Source organism: Xiphophorus couchianus, chromosome 3 (assembly GCF_001444195.1).
Source record: "Xiphophorus couchianus chromosome 3, X_couchianus-1.0, whole genome shotgun sequence".
NCBI lineage: Eukaryota > Metazoa > Chordata > Actinopteri > Cyprinodontiformes > Poeciliidae > Xiphophorus > Xiphophorus couchianus.
In genome coordinates, this window is record NC_040230.1 from 14,167,177 (window position 1) to 14,187,590 (window position 20,414).

At 39.3% G+C, this 20,414-nt stretch overlaps 2 protein-coding genes across 5 annotated transcripts; one reads left to right on the forward strand and one right to left on the reverse strand.

Moving 5' to 3' along the window:
• The first annotated feature begins 2,881 nt into the window (after positions 1-2,881).
• Positions 2,882-15,714, forward strand: khdc4 (KH domain containing 4, pre-mRNA splicing factor). Of its 3 annotated transcripts, none has more exons than XR_003594611.1 (14): positions 2,882-3,043; positions 3,371-3,557; positions 5,070-5,198; positions 5,279-5,358; positions 5,444-5,496; positions 5,589-5,767; positions 6,499-6,710; positions 8,730-8,790; positions 9,757-9,817; positions 10,046-10,377; positions 11,628-11,768; positions 12,106-12,187; positions 13,042-13,130; positions 14,962-15,056. XR_003594611.1 is itself a non-coding variant. In XM_028010685.1 (14 exons), exons 1-14 carry the CDS (start codon positions 3,015-3,017, stop codon positions 15,198-15,200), a joined length of 1,902 nt encoding a protein of 633 aa, XP_027866486.1. In that variant the 5' UTR covers positions 2,882-3,014; the 3' UTR covers positions 15,201-15,714. The 3 variants fall into 3 exon arrangements, 2 of the variants coding, with proteins under 2 accessions (XP_027866486.1, XP_027866494.1); XM_028010685.1 differs by having other exon boundaries at positions 12,078-12,187; positions 14,962-15,714; XM_028010693.1 differs by lacking the exon at positions 14,962-15,056 and having other exon boundaries at positions 13,042-13,194.
• Positions 15,304-20,346, reverse strand: LOC114140629 (NADH dehydrogenase [ubiquinone] flavoprotein 1, mitochondrial-like). Of its 2 annotated transcripts, XM_028010756.1 has the most exons (10): positions 20,121-20,346; positions 18,309-18,391; positions 18,041-18,211; positions 17,776-17,959; positions 17,277-17,466; positions 16,953-17,165; positions 16,716-16,882; positions 16,552-16,633; positions 16,074-16,219; positions 15,304-15,991 (listed from the first exon to the last, which is right to left on the reverse strand). In XM_028010756.1, exons 1-10 carry the CDS (start codon positions 20,220-20,222, stop codon positions 15,896-15,898), a joined length of 1,434 nt encoding a protein of 477 aa, XP_027866557.1. In that variant the 5' UTR covers positions 20,223-20,346; the 3' UTR covers positions 15,304-15,895. The 2 variants fall into 2 exon arrangements, with proteins under 2 accessions (XP_027866557.1, XP_027866548.1); XM_028010747.1 differs by having other exon boundaries at positions 17,776-18,211; positions 20,121-20,343.
• Positions 20,347-20,414: the final 68 nt, after the last annotated feature.

The window sequence follows — 20,414 nt, forward strand, 5'->3', positions numbered from 1 at the left end:
TTCACAATTATTCACCATTGTGTTGGTCTATATGACATAAAATTCCAGTAAAGTACATTGGCATTGTTGTGTAATGCGACAAAATGAGGAAAGGAGGAAGAGGCAAGAATAATTTTTCACAGTCCTGTAAATCAGTTCCAGGAAAACCAGCCGGCCTCTCGTGTGAAACACACACCCACATTAAAGAAGAAACAGTTCGCAATTACCAGCCTAACAGCAAACAGTGAAAACCAGGTTCTTACACTGTTTCTTTGTCCAACGCCTCCGAGAGGCGCCCTCCTCCCGTCACGTCCCCTGATCTCACACCCCGGTGTCAGCCGCCGGGATCAGGCAGACCCCCCCAGAGGTCAGGGGTTACATTAACCAACACGCAAGTTACAGTTCACACTCCTGCTCCTACCACAGAATGCCTCTCTTACACAGTCTCCCTCTCAGCGTTTGCTTTGAGCTTTTTACTCTCGCAACGTACCTCCCGCAAGTTGTCACTCCTGTCAAAGCAGGCGTAAGAAAGCAAACCAAAGTTGCATGCATTATGAAATTTAAAGATGTAGCAAGTGGGGAAAACTTACCTTAATCCTGAAGCAAGTCCAACAACGAAATCCTTCCGTTTCTTTGCACTACAGGCTTTTATTTCACCTCGCCAAGTGTGATCCAAAAGCGATGAGAAGCGGGTCAGAAGTAGCAGGGTCTGCTGACCTCTGACCCCACATGAACCCCAGGGTTTCACTGCTAGACCAGGGATCTGAGACAAAAAAAACTGACCTGTAGTAACTATTTCCATTGAAATTTCACCAAAATGTATCAATGCCTGGATGACCAACTTAGAGGAGGAGCTTACGAAACACCAGAGAAGCGTCTTCGCTCTGCAAATCAAACTCTATGGGGAGAAAACAAAGGTGATGGAGGACACCCTCTGAAATGTACAGCACATTTCAACCCAGGCAAACATTTTGTGACAATAAGCATTTAAAATTTTTTTTAAGGATTCAAGAATTTTAATGTCTTTTTAAGGACTTTTAAAGACATAAATGGTCTTCGTATCAAATTTGCTTTTGTCCTATTAGCTATCTGTCTGTCTATAATATATATTTTTGACTGCATGTGTTTGACAGTGAAGACTGGCCAGTTGTCTGCACAAAAGCAGTAATTTAGGTAGATTTGTAACACAAGAAAAGAATTGGGACTAAATATTTAAAGAGCATCCAGATCAGTTTTCGCAAGCGATATAGAGTGCCATGCATAATATTTCTCAAAGTTTATTATTTTTGCAACTGGTGCAGTTCCTGCAGATTACTGCAAAACCAACCTACTTAATTTGTCATCACTGTTACTGTTTTTTATGTTGATGAGAATGAGCATCAGACCGAAAAAAATGTTCAACTGTTGTCATGTTTGTGCCTCTTTGTCATTTGTGGTGACTGTGGGAACTATCAAACACTGTTTCTACTCCTATAAGTAACACATTATTTGTCATCTCACAAAGTCTAAAATAACTTTGGATCAACGTGTTTACAAATACGGTTGACATGCAACTATGCAGTTACAAATCCCAAATAAATGATTGGCCTTCAAATGTCTGCACAGCATGTACAGTATGTTACTCAACAAGTTCTTCCACTCATTTGTCTGTGACTGAACTTGCAGCTCAGGTGGCCGAGTAACTGACCCAACCCGCTAACTGTTGTCCCAGACAGGAGGGACTCCTATAATCTCGATGGCTCATCGCTGCAGAAGACGCTCTGGTCATAAGCTATGAGGAGTTTACACACTGAATGAACTAGTTCAGTTCAGCTGGAACTAATTAAAATGCCTGTCAATAAAATGTTAATTTGCTGTTGCATGAAGTTATTTAAAAAATATTATAGTACTTTAAGCACAGAACTGAAAGGAAAATTAATATTCGGTGAGTTGTGGCGGTAAAGTGCAGCCATTATTTAGAGAAGAAGCCTTATTATTCTAAGGCATATAACAGATACCCAGAGTCACTCCCCCCTATACAGTGCTCTCACTTTCCAGGGTACCTTGGACCTTTCTCTGAGCTCCTGGGTGGCCAGTAATCGCACACCAGCCCGGGTGACTTTGCATAAACAAGTAACCTGTGCAATCTTAAAATGTGCAAGCATGATGCTGCTGCCTGTGACCCTGAACTGGCTGCATGTTGGTGACAGCCGTCAGGAAGTGACTGCCAGCAACTGCATCTTGAATTTGCAATTTAATTATGATTTTATTAAATAACTGCAAAGACAATGTTATAAAAATAGCTAAATTCTTAAAATGATGTAGCCAATTTCTGAGTACTCCTGTTTTACTTCACATCAAATGTAACAAGTTTCCATGCTTAATCAGATATAAGTGAAAATAATATTTAAAAATAATTTTTAGAATAAGGAAGCAGTTGATGATCACTTTTAAGTTCTGGCAAAAAGTTTAACTCTGTTCTTAAAAACCAAATTCAAATTAAAAACCCTTATAAGTCAACTATATGGTAAATATTTTAACAAACCCAATAAAAATACAAATCAAGTAGGAACAAGGCACTTAAAATGCAGTTAATTTTAAGTTTTAAGATTAAACTTCATTATAATTTAGGGGAAAAAAAGCAAACCAAAGTTGCATGCATTTTGAAAGACATTTAAAGATGTAGCAAGTGGGAAAACTTACCTTAATCCTGAAGCAAGTCCAACAACGAAATCCTTCCCTTTTTTGCACTACAGACTTTTATTTCACCTCGCCACGTGTGATCCAAAAGCGATGAGAAGCGGGTCAGAAGTAGCGGCGGCAGTCGCAGCCTACTCGAACGTCGAGGACTTTTTTGCTTGCGTTTGGCGCCATCTAGTGGAATTATTTGGGAACTGCGTTGATCTGGGACAACACCGGAGGCGGAAACTACGGGGGAAAGCAGCGGAGAGCAAGCAGCCACAGCCAGCTGAAGGAACCGTGCAGAACCCGAAGGAGGTTCCAAGCACACATTTTTGTTTGCGTTGTGAGACTAATTAGGGTTTGACGTGACATTAATGTCCTTTTGTGGAACCCAAAACAGCGGGTAGGTGTAAAAGCTAACTGTTTATGTGAATTCCTGTGGAATATTACATGAAATTTAAATGCCTTCAGTTAGCCGCGGCTAGCCTGCTAATGTTAGCCTTCTTATGTAATCATGTCGGTGTTCTGTCTGACTTCTTCTATTGTGATTCACGTTGAATAACAATAAAACTAACACCGTTGTGATTTATTTAAAGGTAATCTTAGACCAGCTTTGACATCAATACTAATATCGATTTACCGTTTTAGTTGTTAGCAGGAGCTAATGCTAGCATAGGAAAGTTACAGCTGTTCCTTCAAATGATTTCCCCCCCCTTTTCTGCTTTCTCAGGCGCCGCAGCAAGTGGGACCAGCCAGACGCTGGGACTGGAGGCTCCGGCGGGATGAGGGAGGCTGAGGCTGCGCCTTGCGGGGCTCTGGATGCTGCAGCGGCCGTGGCTGCCAAGATCAACGCTATGCTGGTGGCCAAAGGGAAACTCAAACCGTCTCAAATTAGCTCCCCGCTATCATCTGACAAGGTAAAGAAATACATGCATGTTGGAAATTAACGAGTAAATTGCTTAAAAAAACCAAACAAACAAACTTTGAAATGGTTTGTATTTCTGTTTACACTGAATTGCATTTATTTTAGATCGTAGTAAGCACTTGACAACATTTGAGATAAGATTTTGAAATGCTGATTTTATAATGTAAACATTATCTCATAGCCTTGTAACTTGACTTTGGTAATGCTGATTAATATTTACTACTAAGTGTTTTAAAGTATGTAGTCTATGCTATCTACACATAACTTATACATTATCTGTGTTAAGGTTGATGTTGATGATATGGGATTGTCAGAAAGTTAATAGAATCAGGGTTTCTATGCAAACCACAGAAGTATGGAATTAAAGCGTTGGAATATATATCTATGTATTTAGCTCTTTAGATATAAATATTTTATTTGGTGACTTTATGTGTTTGAGGGTGAAGCCTGACCTGTTGTTTGCACAAATGCAGTAATTTGTAGATTTGTAACACAGGAAAAGAATTGGAAAATAATCTGTTTGCCCATTTATTACAGTAATCTATCCGTCCGTTTATTTGTGCCCCCCTTTTAGTCCATTCATCCATAAGGTGTCTTAGTTTATCCACCAATTCGTTCATACTCCCTTCTGTTCATTGTCCATTCATTAGGCCTTCTATATGATTTTATTTTCTTCTACATGCAAAGAATGACCACTGTAGAAATATCATCAAATTCATGACAAACTTTTGTTCTAAAAATTCTGCCACTTTGGGTTTGTTAAATTATTATATGTGAATGAAGTTTCTAGATGCAGTTGTATGGTGCTGAGAAAATTGTCTGGACTTAATTTTGAGGAAGCATCTTTGATGCTTATGCAGTAGATTGAGATGTTGTAAAAGCAGCATATTCTAAAGAAGCTGGTGATCTTTGCCTGGATGCACAAATATGTGCATGACTCCAGATGTAAAGCTACACATGGATAATTCATAAGTGGGGGACTTTGACTCATTTATCTGGTCAGCTGTACAAACATGACAGACATAATCAGGGTTGTAAGCCTGGCGGGCCACCAGGGTTTACTTGTGCCCCCATCAGGCTTAGCACTTATTTATTTAAGTCTTTTTAAAATGTTTTGCATTTTTTAAGACTTTATAGTTGGTGTTCAGGTGTTGATCTTCCAATCTTTCAATAACCATAATTATCAAGTGATATTTTCAAATTTCCTGTCAAATTTATACATTTTTTAACTCAAAACCACGACAGGCCGCTGGATGAATGACTGCCCTAGTGCACAGCCACCAGAAACCTTGTATATTCATGAATATTTGACATGGAGGAACCAGTTTTATAATAGAAAATGCTTTAAGGCCAGAGATGCAGAGTTGGGTCTCTCCTGTAGTTTTTGCCTACTTTCAGGTATTAGCAACTACTTTATCTAAAAATAGGTAAATTAATATAAATATTTTAAATATTTCTTAGAAATACAGTTTTATATTTTGCATTGTTATCCTTCCTTTGTCAGATTGTTGGCGCTGGGAAGCCTCCGGCCCCAACAAAAGCCAAAGATGACCTGGTGGTCGCCGAAGTCGAGATCAACGATGTCCCTCTATCCTGTCGAAATCTCCTCACACGCGGACAGACACAGGAAGAGGTCAGCAGCAAATCTTGCATGTTGAATGTAGTTGACTGTTCTCTGACGTCTTTGGTACCAACCATGTGACTTGATTGCAGATCAGTAAAGTGAGCGGAGCTGCAGTTTCGACCAGAGGGCGGTACATGACAGCAGATGAAAAGAACAAAGCATTGTTAGGGTGAATAATTTAGTCATTTGTTTTCACCACTACTTAACACTTTCCATGCTTATTCATTCAGTGTGTTTCTGCACATTCCTCACAGGGACCGACCTTTATATCTGCATGTTCAAGGACAGACAAGAGAGCTAGTCGACAGTCAGTACTCTACAAATATATCGTGGCCTATTTTGTGAATGTATGCCAGATTCAGGTGATAATTCAGATTTTTTTTCCCCCTCTTTTTTCAGGAGCAGTTAATAGAATCAAGGAAATCATTACTAACGGTGTCGTAAAAGCTGCAACAGCTTCATCGGCCGCTCCATCTTTCTCCCCCAGTGGAGCCTCAGTCACCATCTACCAACAACACAACCCACCTGCACCCTCGCTGCCCCCGGCGACGAACCACAAACCTCACTTTCAGTCAGGGGTGAGTTGGTTTATCAGTAGACGGCTGTGTTTTAGTTCAGCTTTGCAGCTGCTGGTACGCCTGCTTGGTTATAAAATGTATGTATTTTCAAAATCAAACTCCTTTGTAGGTTTTTGGCAGAATAGGCAGGTGGGGAGTGAAGGGAGGTGGAGCTGGGCTGTTTTCATACGGGGACTTAAAATGGTTGAATTTCAATGAGGTGTTTTCAAGGTTTGGAAAGTGCTTGATTTCTGTGTAAAATCCTTGAAATGCTTGATATTCAAACTGCAGACCTTTGCAATAAAATGCAATCAAATGTTTGATTAAAAGCTTAAATTTAGAAAACATTTATCAGGTGTAAGTGCATACACCTAGTCAAGAGAGACATATACATTTTTTCTCATTGTCTGAAGATAAATCAAACTAAACGTTTCTTGTTTTAGGTCAGATAGCACCATCCAAATTTTTTTTATTTGCCAAATGCCAGAAAACTTAGCGAGAACATTTTTGTTTAAGCATCTAATTTGAGCTGGAAGGTTGTTTACCTTGACACAGTTTTAGATTTTGTTAATGTAATCAATGAGTTATTAATCATCTTATGTTATATATCTCAAACATTCCTGGGGTTGTGACGTCCTGTTACATTCGTCTTCCATTTTTAAAAGTTCTGCAATTCTGAAAGAAGCAACTTATTGTAAACATTTGTTCTTTTTTTTATTCCTTCTATGCCTTTCATTCTTTCTTGTTTTCAGATGCATTATGTTCAGGATAAGATCTTTGTGGGCCTGGAGCACGCCGTCCCTGGGTTTGTGGTCAAAGAGCGAGTGGAGGGCCCCGCCTGCTCCTATCTGCAGCACATTCAGGCCGAGACTGGGGCCAAAGTTTTCCTCCGGGGAAAAGGATCAGGCTGTTTAGAGCCCGCTTCTGGACGCGAGGCTTTTGAACCCATGTACATTTACATTAGGTGAGTCCCGCTGTCTGGATTGCAAAACGTTTAGTAAAATAACATTAAACTGTGAATTATCTCAGTCTAATGTAGGGACATGTCGGCTCTTGGTATCAAGCTATACCTAAGTTAAGAAAAAAAAGCTGAACTAATAACTGTTTGTCAATAAATCTGTCAAAATGTTAAATGATTAGTTAATGATTTTAATCCCCTTACTTTCAGCAGCATCACCTTCTGCTCTGAATTTATTAAGATGCCTGCATTATCACATAAACGCCCACATAATAAAATGACTCTACAGATGTAAATGTGACACGTCAGAAATGTAAAAGATTAGATCTCCTAACCCCCGTCATGAGAGAGTCTCATATGAATAATACTTTTTAATGAATAATAACTTTAGAAAGAAGAGAAAGATTAAATTAGTCTGAATTATTTATGTATTTATGTTAATCTTTGGCCTTTATGTTGTGAGTCGGGTGTCTGTGTCTTGGTTTAAGTCTCATCCTCTTTGTATTCCAGCTCTTCTTTCTGTCTGGATTTTTATCTTAGTGACACCCCAAGATCATCACTGGCCCCCATTTATCTGTCTTTTAGACTGCTCGGCAGTCTAAAGGAGGCATTTTTATTCTTATATAAACATGAATAATGCAGGACTAATAACGGTCCTAACGGACCTAACGGACTAATAACTTTGACTATAATGCACTAAATTGAAACCTCCTGAAGGGTTAAACACAGTGGCTCTGATGTACATAAATTAATTTAGTCATTAAGTCAAACTTCGTAGTTTCTGTTTCTTCCTGATTTGGCAGCAGCTGATTTTTGTTTGCGTTTGTTCTTCCTCTGAAAAATCTCTCTGAAGTCCATGAAGCTGCTCTGCCTCTGTCGTCATCAATACCGTTTTCTTTTTCCTGCAGCACAGAGCTCATTTGTATTTTATTATGTGTGCATCTGTAGTTGTTTGTTCTGCCTTGCAAAGTAAAAATAGAGCTTTGCTGTCTCCACAAACCACTCAGCCTGGATGTGCTTCAACCATAGTGTGTTTGACACAGCTGATAGAAATACAGAGACCTGGCAAGGAAAGCTGCATCATGGAAACAGATTTAAATCCTAAAGGATTTAGCCTGGTGTAATAAAAAATCTGCAGCTCTGGTCAGCTTTGCTCACAAATTGGCAACACACCTGTGACAATAGCATGATAATTCAGACTGTTTTAGATGATACTGTTGTAGCATAGATACCCTGCATGAATATATCATTTTTGAAGTTCAGCACACTTCAAAAGTGATTATCATAAAGGTTTGTAGAAAGTTCTGTCTCAGTTCATCTGCTGTAAAAAAAATATTCATCACTACTTCCGACAAAAAAAACTTAGTTTTGACAGTCCTGTGGAGCAATCTAAGAAATCTAAGAAGTTAAAAACAAGTGAAACAAGTTTAAAGAACAAATTATTCAGAATATTTGGAAATATCAACATTTCTGTTAGTTAATAAGGAACTAATGTGGCAGATCAGTCGACTACTCAGGTTGGTTTCTCCTGTAACCTGTAAAGTCAAAAACATTTTTTAAAAAGTCTTCATTGCTCAGCTAAATCTACATTTATTCCAACAACACTGTTTTTAATATTGCAGTTACCACAGAGAGTTTAAATGTTAATTTCATTTTAAAATGAAAATATTATCACAATAATCAATAAGAGTAATAATCTTTTCATTCCTAAGCATCATGCCAACATCAGGCTCTACGTCTAATGAACCATTTATTTATTATCATCTACTACTAAATTTAGAAGATGATTTGTGTGGATCTTTGTAACAAGACCTAATTATATCTAATAATGTGTACATGTATTTTATCTTTAAATAAAAGCAGTTAGTCAGTGTTATATGTTATATTTTTATTTTAAACTTAATGTTTATTTTGTATTTTATACGCAGGTTTATGATGCTTTGAGAACCTTCCTGTCCGTGCCTTCACTGTTGATTTATCCATCCGTTTAGCAGTAAAATTAAATGTCGACGTTTTCCTCCACAGTCATCCTAAACCAGAAGGACTGGCTGCAGCAAAAACCCTGTGTGAGAATCTCCTTCTGACGGTGAGTACAGTAATTACTGACACTGTCAAATGTTGTTTTGTACGTTACATTTACACCTTGCATTTCCCAAGTAATTATGATTCATTAAGTACTAAGTCCTTTGCTTTACCTTGTTTTTAGTGATAATAAAATCTTAATTAGAGGGTTGTTAGGGCCCTTTGATTGGGTGAATTCATTGAATTAATAGGAGCGTCCGGTTACATGAATGTACCAGAATGTTTTGAATGGATGGGTCTAGTTTTTCAAGTTTCACAGTCAAAAACTGGTAAAGGATTACAAATAAATCCTAAAATTACCTTAAAGTGAATTTTCACAAACTGATAAGGGAACAATTCCCTCAATTCTGACGTTTCTTACGATCATCGTGTGTAACGTCCCGTTCTAGTTTGTGACATCGAAAGGTCAAGTTTACACTTTTACGTAAAAATGGGGCTTAAAAATCATAGAGGTGTATTTCTTAAATTGAACATTTGTTCTTACCTCTGTGTAGGAGGCGTCGCCAAGCCAAATATGTGTGAAAGTTCTCCGAAGCGAAATTTCTAACATGACAATCATTACCCGGCAGACCTAGTTAAGAGATATAAGCAATAAAAAACACATTACTAAGCGTTACGTCTGTGGATTTATCAAATATCAACCTCAGTTTACCTCTGACTAGCCACACTGACATTTCAAACACTGTTTTAAACTATTATTTGTGGCTACTGTTGGAGGGTTTCTTACAAAGTTTAAAAAAAAAAAAAAAAAGGCCTTGTGGCTTCTGCAGATCTTCCACTGAGATAATAATTTGCACACATCATTTACAGAAGCATTTTCTTTCCTCTGCCTGAAACCACAGGTATTTTCTGCAAACACAGCCTTCTGCAAAACGCAACATGAATGTAGAGGTTTAGAGGAAGTGTGAGTTGCTGCTATGTTCTCTTAAATGCCAGTTGGTTGAATCTAAAAGCTATTTTTTCCTTGCAGGTTCATGCAGAGTATTCCCGCTACCTTAGTCAAATGAACACAATGATGCCAACGCAACAAGGTACTCTAGCTTTTCTGCGCACTGTAAAGTCCTAACTCAAATTTGGAGTATTTTACTTTCATTTGGTTAAAGTTATTCGTATTGGTCTGCTGTAAATGTCAGTTCAACTCAGTATTTATTTTGTGAAGCCAATTTACTGTTTGCTTATGAATCTAACACCTGTAGCATGCTCAGTGCATCATGTCAAAGCTGTTGACTCGGTGTGTTCCTCTCCTCTTCCTCCACTAGGGTTTTCACAGCCTCCCGTAGTGAACGGGATTCCCCCTCAGCCGCCTTACTATCCTCCAGCTGGATTCCAGCCGAGCTACAGCGTGCCTGGCCCACCGCCCCAGCCCCAACCTGTCCCACCTACCTACACGGTCCCACCCCCTGCACCTCCAATCATGCAATCATCCAGTCATGGTGTGGCTTCTCAGTACCCCATACGGCCAAGCTCCGCCCCTCTTCCTGCGCCAATTCCTGCTCCTATTGCTGTGTCCATCCCTGCTCCCACTCTGGCGCCTGTCCCTGCTCCAATTCTGGCTCCAATTCCCACTTCAGCTCCAGACTCGCTGCATCAGGTAGGAGCACATTTAAACTGCAGCTTGAAAAAGTCACAGCTCTCTTCGGTCTCTTTCAAACCAGCAGAGAGTCCATGTACTAGGGATGCAAACAATTAATGACTAATTGTCAATGAATGATTTATTACATTAAAATTTGTTCCAATCAATTAACCTCTTAGACCTTCTTTTAGTGTTGTAATTTGGCCTCCATCCATCTGAGGGCACTGCTGGCCATCCTGAAGCGAAGTCAGTTTATACCGAAACAAAGGTGGTGGAGGGATTCTATAAAGGAAAAGAGAAACGGTCCAAGCAGAGATGCAAAACGCACTTTATGCGTTTCTGTTTTGAAATTTAAACACTTTACAAACTCCTTAAGCTTCACCTTATTAATGATCATTCAGCTGAGCTGCATGACGGAGCAGCAGAAACATGAAGGCGAAGATGTGGCAACACAAAAACGGAGAGCAACACAGAAAAATTATAACATGTTAGAAAAAAATTTGATGCCAATAAAAACAATTGATTTTGAGTTCTGTCGGGAATTAGTGCTCTTTATGGAGCAAAGTTTTAACATTTCTTCAAGAGCAATCACAGACCACTGCTGTATGAACATCTCTCTGTTCATGGGGACTGAATTGTTTCACACATTTTATTCTTTTCATCTTTCATTTTACAGCAACTTAAGAGGTTTCTTTTTTGTTATTTTTGATAAATATGTCCATGTTTAATAACATGAGAAAACCATAATTTCCTGTTTAAGTGAAGCAAAACTGATTAATTTTTTTTATGTTAAGGGAAATTTAGTCCTTTATGTTATGGAAAGATGGTCGACCCTTTTGATACAAGAGAAAACTTAAGTTTTTAAGAAAATGGCTGCTTATCAATTAATTGTTAGTCAATCAATAGGATTAATCAACTTGTATCTCTACCATACACACTTTGCCGGTGTTTGGAGGTGTGTAGACTATTTCTGATCATTTAAATAAGAAATTATGTTCTTGATGAATCATTGATTTGATACAACTCATCATTGTTAGATGTCTTAATGCTACAGTGTTATGAGGGTTTCTTAAAAGGTCATAAAAGGTTGTAAACACCTCATCCAACATCTACAGCTTTATCACAATCATCAGTTCTAATCGTCTTAAATTGGACTTACTGAAACCAGATCAATTAACTGGTCTGAAGTGGAAAGACTGTAATTTGATTTAAGTAGGACTGGTTTGTTGTCGTTTTTGTCAGTGGGTTTGTTTTCCTCCTCTCTGCAGACTCTTCCTCCTCTGCATTTCGCTCCCCCTGCGGCGCCTCCCAAGCTACCACTCCAAGCCGCCCCGATCAACCCGCCTCAGAAGAGACGCTTCACAGAGGAAGTACCGGACGAGAGGGACAGCGGCCTGCTCGGGTATCAGGTAACGACGTCTCATCGTTTTTAACACTTCTCCCTTGCTCCGCTTTCCATCTGTAAAATCTCTCACTTTATTCTTTCTTCCTTTTGATGCTTTAATGTAGCTTTGATATAAATGGTACAGCATGCTGTTTACTTCATTTCCAGTGTTATTCATCAATTTCTACTGTATGGATTTTCAGACAAAGGTATCAGTTCAAATAAAACCAATAATCAGGCTCTGGGAAATCTCCTGATAGGTGAAGTAATGAAGTGTCAGGACAGGGCTTAGTGGATGTCTGCTAATCGTGACTGTGTGTTTTTCTGCTCATAGCATGGACCCATTCATATGACTAATTTAGGTGCAGGCTTCTCAGTGGGCAGCGCAGAGACTTCAGGACCCACACAGCAGAGTTCCTCTGGCCCGGCGAGTGAGAGGGACAGGTACTCCTTACTTATTATGTTTTAGTGTGTACACATTCAGAAGTCTGATTTTTCTAAAATAAACGATAAATAAATGAAAGAAGAAATAAATAATTCAATATCTAAGTAAAATTTGAAATAAATTAATATACAGCTCTGGAGCCAACTACTCTGAACCAGATCAGAGTCGCCTATGTCACCACCTTGAAAACCTGGTTATCCCACCAAACATTGATTTCTGAACTCTTCCTGAGTTAAAACATTAGGGTTGTTGCTTCTAAATGAATATTAATTTGTTTTCTTTGCATCATATGAGGTCTGAAAGCATTGCATCTTTTTTGTTATTTTGACCATTTCTCATTTTCTGTAAATAATTTTTTTTTTGCATAAAATAAAAGAACAATGTTCATTTTACTCAAACATATAAATATAAAAGGTAAAATCAAAGAAATTGATCATTTTACGTAATCTTAATTTTTTCCAGAGGTGTATATGGTGTAATCATTTTTTAAATGTATTTATTATCACACTTATTCAATAATTCATTTATTTTAACTTTTCTTTCCAACGAGTGCATTGTTAAGAGGCAGGCGTTTCTAGATTACTAATTGTTCCGTTCAACCAATCAGGTCCCAAGAAACCTCCTGGCTTCCTGGCATAAATAAATATGGAAATTAATAACATTATTTATTTACTTCCAAATATATTTATTTTCAAATGTGTTTAATCATATATCTATCTATTTTCTATTTTATTTCCCAATTAATAAATTTTTTAGTGTGAATTTTGGCAGGATCAGTCCTCCATATGCACAAGTCAAAGAGTGGAGATTATTAAGGCCATCTTGTTTTTTTTTTGTTGTTTTTTTTCCCTAGTCGGCACATGATGCCTCCACCAACATCCCTGCGTGTGAACGGAGTGAGACACCAGATGGAGGACAGGAGACTACACCAAGCCTTTGTGGGTAAGAATGTTATCCTGTGGATTGACAAGTCCCTGCCCAAATCCAGGACTCGGACTGTAATACTTTATAAGATCGGTCCCATTTTTTTCTCCTCCATTATGTAGAGGTAAAAAGGAGAATGATGTAACCTTTCCTAAAACTCTTGTGTCCAAATTTTTGTGGTTTTACTGGAGATTGATGAGCTGATGGGTCACAGAAACCAATCAAATCCATGTTGTTGCTAAATTGTTAAAGGTTTTAGCTCATTCAGCCTGAAACCAGCTGTTCCTTAAAGGATTTTGCTGATTTGACTCAAAATCTCCAGATATGTTGTTGCGGCTCAACATATCTTCTGAGTAGAGATGCACCAATCAGGACTTTGAAGCCTAAATCCAACCTATGTAGCTGCGGTTCTGACTTTAGCCTTTCTTTGATTTTTATTTAAGAATTATAATAAGAAGAAAATATCTAATCTATTTCCTTTTAGCCTTTCTCCGTGTATGAGAGAAGCTGCTGTAAACACAACAGTTTTCCTGTTATCTTAAAACTAAGATAAAATGATTGCAGTAGGGATAAATTGTCATTAAAACCCATTAGTGAGATAAGATGAGACTTCCAAGACAGTTTCAAACCTCAAAAGGTTCGAACTGAAAAGCTTTTAGCCTTCCTGTTACCTGCTGAAGTCTCTCGCTCTCCTGCCACCTGAATGATGTCACACATTATAGGAAATAATGGCTTCTTATTGTGCTTCGTCTGACAGCTGCACCAGCTAACTTTGAGTATTATTGATTCAGTAAAAGTGCCAGATTAGCCTCACAGCACTCAAGTGTGGTGCGTTCACTGACTACTAAAAAGATCAGCATTTTGGGTTCAAATGAATCCTTTAAAACCTGGTTTAAAAAAATATCAGTCGAACAAAATCCTTTAATTTTTTAGAAACGGAGTCGTTTATTAGATGGTTTTGAGAAAATATGCATCGATACGTGTTACATTAACACATTAATAAATAATTTATTGACAATTTGTAATAAATATTCATGTCAAATTAAGAATAAGATCTTTCAGTATATTAAAACCTAAATTAAGCTATGAATATATTGCAGTCTTTATTTTGTGCAAATTAAATCATAGGGTCCACTATAAAACATTATATGCATTGCTCTGTAAAATATAGACACATTTTTATGACAGTTATTATTTGCTGTTTTTTGTTAAAAGATAAGTTTATAAAATTAATCTGCTTTTTTACCTTTGACTTTCTGTAAGCGTTCAAGTAAAAGGAGTTTGTACTCCATAGAAACTAACAAAAACTGGACTTTTCAGTAAAACTGTCACTAGTGTACATGCAGAGGGGTTGAATATGGCGAAGGGTTTGATTTACCAACTTTATTTGAGGACTATAGAGGACTCAGAAACACAGCTCAGTAATGAGAAACGCTCTACTTTTAAGCATTTGTGAGTCATTTGTTTAAAACTGTAATGCAACCGTAATGTTGCATTCTGATGGCATCATCAGTCTGGACTGTTTGTAGTTTTTCTTCTGTCCTTGCTAATAAGAACCTCTCCTGTTTTTGTGTTCTTCTCTTTTTCTCTGTGTTTTTCTTCTCTTCCATGTGTCTCTGTGGCGATGCTGGACGCTGATTGGGGGTCCTCTGGTGCCGTCCCGCTACTCGAACGGACGGGGTGCCCCCATCCTCTGCTCTTCTGACATAAACATTAACTTGTCTATTGTTTCTCCAAAATGTGTTTGAAATGATTAACTCGCCACTTTTGAAATCTGTTGTTGTTTTCTCCTCTCTCCTCCACGTCGCGCTGCTTGTGTCTCTTGTTGTTGCTCTCCTCCTTCCTGCAGAGCCGCCAGTGAAAAGACTAAGATCCGGTTTAGTTGCGTACTCCGGCGACTCCTCTGATGAAGAGGAAGACCACCCTTCGTCCAAAGCTTCGTGGCTTGGTAACCATGGGGCAGGTAACCACCCACCCACCTCTACTGCTTCAAGCTGGGCTCAGGGCTACCGCGGCCCTCCGCCTCTGCCGACTCGTGCCAAAACGCAGCCACAGCAGCGGTCCATTCCTTTCTGGATGGCGCCATGAAGCTGAAATGTCTCTCAGTGCTTTCTTCAATCCTACAGGACCTCATTTTTTCTCACCACTTATCTCTCTGATGGAGGACAGCTTCTTGACAGCTGTGTCTCTATTTTGAACAATTAATTCAGCTCTTGGAAACAAGTGGACGTACTAATGTTTTGCATACATTATAGGTTGAAGATGAACATTTGCACGACTTCCTTTTCTTTTTGGATGTATAGAGGCTCAGATGAGCGGCGGTCTGCCTCACATTTTACTTTGAATTCAATCAGAACAGCAGCAGATTAAAAAAAAAAAAATGGTCTAAAGCTATAAAAAAAAATATCAGTTTGATGTTATACATCAATGACCATTTTATTTTAGAGTAGTTTTTCCTACTGTTTGGCCCTTTTTTGTGTCTCTCCCTGTTTGTTTGTTGGTTTTCTTTCCTAATTCCTCTTTTGTACAGGTCATACAGGAGTTACATGTGGTACACCTACAAAATTTCATCCTTTTATGAAATAAACCTAATTTATTGGGGTGATTGAGTCTGTGTTTATTGGATTTCAATTAAGCTCAATTGCAGACAGATAAGGAATTAAATGCCATATGTTTCAGAAAATGGCTGAATTAAATAATTTCCTAAAACTTTAGCTGCAAAAATTATTTAAAACTTGGATGTTTTATTATTGTGTTGGATAAAATGCAGGAAACTTCCCAGTTCAGATCATCTCGATCTTCTGCTTCCTTGGAGGATTTTTCTCTTTATGCTGAGCAATGCGGTTTTCCATGTCAGTCCGAAAGTGGCGTATTAGACCCTAAAGATGTGGGGATTCAATAAAAAAAAGGTTAATATGTCCCATGTTGAATTTATTTAATTGTAAGCACTCGATGCGTCACCTGAACAGGCCAAGCCGCTCCGTCTCCCAGGGCACAAATAGTGTGACCCTCGATCTGTTTGCTGAGCTCCCAGATCATGTCGATTTCTGACACGGCTGCGTCTCCTCGCACAAACCGCCACATCATTTTATCCATCCAGTCCACTCCTGAAGGAGGGCGGTGAAAGCAAATCACTGAGAGGTAACCCAATATTAGAAATTAAAGCTTTACACAAATCAAAATATAACATGATGTTTTGCATTGTTCTGTTCCTGCATAAGTTGTTCCTTGAAAGAGATTAACTACACACATTTGAGTTTCCCAAGCCTGGTTTTGAGTGGAAGTCACTGGATGTTTGTCTTATTAAGAATAAAATTAAACTGAAAGAAAAAGAGGAATATTTTGTGCTTTTCATTTTGAGAAAATTATAATCTTTAGCACTCCTGCGATGAGCTATGTATCATGACAATAAACGCAGCATCAAATTGCAGTTTCTTACCTTCCCTGCAGGGGGTGCACTGGCCACAGCTCTCGTGCTTGTAAAACTCAACCAAACGTGCAATGGCTCGAATCACATCTGTCTGCAAGGAGTGAAAAGAAACAAATCAGAGTCTCTGTTAGCACTAACAGTGTGGTCAGTGTGAGGTCATTTAGTCCGTTTACTGATTTGTCCATGACTATAACCGCTGCAGTTCCCAGAGCCGTCTGCGCGCGGACCAGGTCATCAAAATCCATCAGAACGTCGCTACAAACATGCTGAGGGATGATGGGAGTGGAGGAGCCTCCTGGGATCACTCCTAATAGATTGCCCCAGCCTCCCCTCACTCCCCCTGCATCAAGCACAAAATCATTTTGAAGCTCAGTAAAGCAGACATTGACAGATCTGAACTGAACACACACCTGCATGTCTCTCGATGAGCTCTCTCAAAGGAATCGACATCTCTTCCTCCACGGTGCATGGGAAGTTCACGTGACCCGAGATGTTGAACAGCTTCGTCCCAGAGTTCCTCTCCCTCCCAAAGCTGGCAAACCAAGCTCCGCCACGGCGACAGATCGCAGGCGCCACAGCAACGGTCTCCACGTTGGCCACTGTTGTTGGGCATCCAAAGACGCCTTAATGTGAAACACAGAGATGTAGCAGCTACAGTTTTATAATTTTACAAAGTTTGCTGTTTCTTCAGTCATTAATGGAAGTGATTAGAGGCTGTGGATCATTTACCTCACCTATATCTGCAGGGAAAGGTGGCTTTAGACGAGGTTTGCCTTGCTTGCCCTCAAGAGACTCAATGAGTGCCGTCTCCTCTCCGCAGATGTAAGCGCCGGCCCCGCGCATCACAAACACATCAAAGTTATACCCTGAACCACAGGCATTCTTCCCAATCAGCCTGGCCTTGTATGCCTCATTAATAGCCACCTTTTTAAAAGAAAAATAAAGGTAACACTGTAGCCTTTCTTGAAAATGTAAGGGCTGACTAAGAGGTCACAGGTTTTGAATTTTGCTCTAGTGGATCAATGCAAAGTTTAAGTAGAGGCTCACATTGCAAAAAAAAGAAACAGGAGCAAGAGACAGAGTAACCAAACCACCAGCGTGTTGGTGTTTAAATGCCACTTCCAAAAAATTGCCTCCTACATTCTTCTTTTCGCATTTGGTTATGATTCTGTAGTGAAAATAGGTACAGTTGTAATTTTTCCAAGCTTTTTAATCAAGTGTTTGTATTCCTACCTGCAGATTTGATGACTCATTGTAAAACTCTCCTCTGATATAGATGTACGCCGCCCGAGCCCCCATGGCTCTTCCAGCAATGAGGCATCCCTCAATGAGCTTATGGGGGTCGTGACGCAGGATCTCTCGGTCTTTACACGTCCCAGGTTCCCCCTCATCTGCATTCACTACCAGGTACTTGGGCCTGGACAGGGGAAAGAAGGAAATGCACTTGAATGTTGGGGTGGGCATTAAGGTTGTATGTGGTGAAAGATGTCCTTTATACCTGCCATCACTGGGTTTGTTCATGAAACTCCACTTCATCCCAGTGGGGAATCCTGCACCCCCTCTGCCTCTGAGGCCTGAGATCTTCACCTCGTTTAGGATCCATTCGGGTCCTTTCAGGACGATCTCTTTGGTCTTATACCAGTCTCCTCTTTTGAGCGCTCCTTTGAGTCTAAAACGAATAAAAACAAATTGAAATCAACATATTTTCTACTGTGTTTTGGTTCTTTATACGACTGAGGATGAGCTGAGCATGAATGTTTGCTAACCTCCAGTCATGCCGGCCATAAAGGTTAGTAAAGATCCGGTCCTGATCACTTAGAGGACCAAACTTTGCCTTTTTGGGTTTCATCTGTGAAAGAGATAGAAAGAGAGCTACCAATGTCTAAGCTACAAGAACTGTATGTACTCGTGTCATTTTATAAAATAAACTTTAACCTTCACCACTCCAAGCGACAATTGGAGCAGAATGGATGACTTAAAGGAAATTGTGCTTGAAGCCGCTTTTTTGGTAAAGGAAACACAAACTGGCATCAAAATATCTTTATAGCTAAGGATATTGTTGCTGGCAACACTGCACCAAAATTAATTTATTGAATCATCAAGAACTTCATGCAGAGGTTCAACTGCTATGAGAAACATTTAGTGTCCCAAAAAGTCCAGCAGGGTGACTTTTAAAAACAAGGTGAAGGGATCACATTGCCACCAGAGCTTGCTGAACGTGTTTCTGCTCTCTAGCCTCGAGAAATAAGCCTCTACTGTCCAAGAAAAACTTCAAAACCAGTCTGACACTCAGCAGGAAGGGCCAGCATTGGTCTGCAGAGAGCCGGTCATAAGATCCAAGTGTTAACTTTGTGGCTCAACAGAACATTTACATTTTGGGCCGGTTGTCAGGTTATCTTCTAGACCCCATGTCATCAAGGAGCTGGAATTAATCTTTAAAAAGCAAGTAAGACAAAAGCAAACAAAACTATAACAATCTTCAAGCACTGAGACAAGAATAACAGGTCACTACCAGTCATTATTTTTGCCTTGAATGTGCTCCAGTAAAAGCCAGAGCAAAAGAAAAAGAAAGCTTCTGCCATTACTGTGAGGTTTTCAGACTTTTTCTCCGACAAAGTACAGCTGGACTGATGCTTTGTGTTTTTTCCAAATGCCGGTCAATGGCTGCAGAAAGACGCTTACCCTGAGTGCGAGTCCGTTAGGTTTCTTCTTGCTTTCCATGATCAACAGGCAATGTTTGCAGCAGTCAACGCCTCAGTGTAAACGTATCGGGCTTTCTTAAAGATTATTTGACCTCCTGGCATCATGATCTTAATTAGACCATGTTGCATTAAATCTAGCATCTGGTTGAACTTTGTGACTATTGAAGTAATTTAGCTATGCATGGATTGAATTTGATTGTGGCACAATGGGAGATTGACTGAAATTAAAACTTTACTTATAAAAAAACATAGATAAACTGATTATTTTTTCGCTGTATGCTTTATATAGATTAACAGTGGAAATTGCTGCTGTTAGCCCATAAGCTGCAGTCTTTCACCTTATTTGAACCTTGTTTTAAAATATTCAGTTTGTGCAGTGGCACTTTACCAAGTTAACTGTTTAGCAGGCTTATACTTTTTTATGTAACATGTATAGATTTTTGTTCGCACCAGTTGCAAATAAACTGACCAAAGGTTTATAAAAACAAACAAAAAAAAAAAACACAAATATTTTCATTAACATGTTTAGTAATCGTTTTCTGAAATGTACAACAGCAACATTTTGCTTTATATGAACCTTTTCGATTTGGTGTTGATTTCGTATTGCTTTCTAAAAAAAAAACTAAACAGACTTTATAAATTCGCCTCATTCACAGTTTGTTTATGCACATAAATGCTTGCGCTTGTTCAAAATGTGCGATACAAAACCCCAGTAATAAAAACTTTGTTAATATTATGACTTTCTTATAAAGTGAAAACAATTATATTGAAGTTTGCAATAATACTTTTAACAATTGTGTCTTTGAATCATCAGCTGTGAAGAATAAAGGCCAAACTTTGTGGCTCCTCTGCGCAGTGCAGGAGAGCAGACCCTACCTGCGCATGCGCCGCTGAGCTGTACGTGAGCTTCTGAGCGACCTGTCGCGCCGCAGCGCTCCGTAACATCCGCGGAGGCAGCGGCAGCAGCGGCGGCAGCATCCTGCGGGGAGACGACCGCTTTCAGATCACTCCAACCGGTTGAAGCTCCGACTTCTGTTCCTCTTAGGCTTCCAGGTCTCTCCTCATGCGGTCAAATCCACTTTTAAACCTGCTGCGGCTGAAGAAGCGGAGCTCCGGGCCTCCTGGTCCAGATTAATTAAACTAAGAAGATTAGGAAACCATCTACGTCAC

Coding starts and splice junctions, on each gene's coding strand:
- khdc4 (XM_028010685.1), top strand. CDS start 3,015: ATGTCCTTTTGTGGAACCCAAAACAGCGG. Junction 3,558..5,069: donor CCCCGCTATCATCTGACAAG/GTAAAGAAATAC, acceptor TTCCTTTGTCAG/ATTGTTGGCGCTGGGAAGCC. Junction 5,199..5,278: donor GCGGACAGACACAGGAAGAG/GTCAGCAGCAAA, acceptor ACTTGATTGCAG/ATCAGTAAAGTGAGCGGAGC.
- LOC114140629 (XM_028010747.1), bottom strand. CDS start 20,222: ATGCTGCCGCCGCTGCTGCCGCTGCCTCCGCGGATGTTACGGAGCGCT. Junction 18,392..20,120: donor GCTCAGCGGCGCATGCGCAG/GTAGGGTCTGCT, acceptor TCTCTTTCACAG/ATGAAACCCAAAAAGGCAAA. Junction 16,634..16,715: donor TTATAGTCATGGACAAATCA/GTAAACGGACTA, acceptor CACTCCTTGCAG/ACAGATGTGATTCGAGCCAT.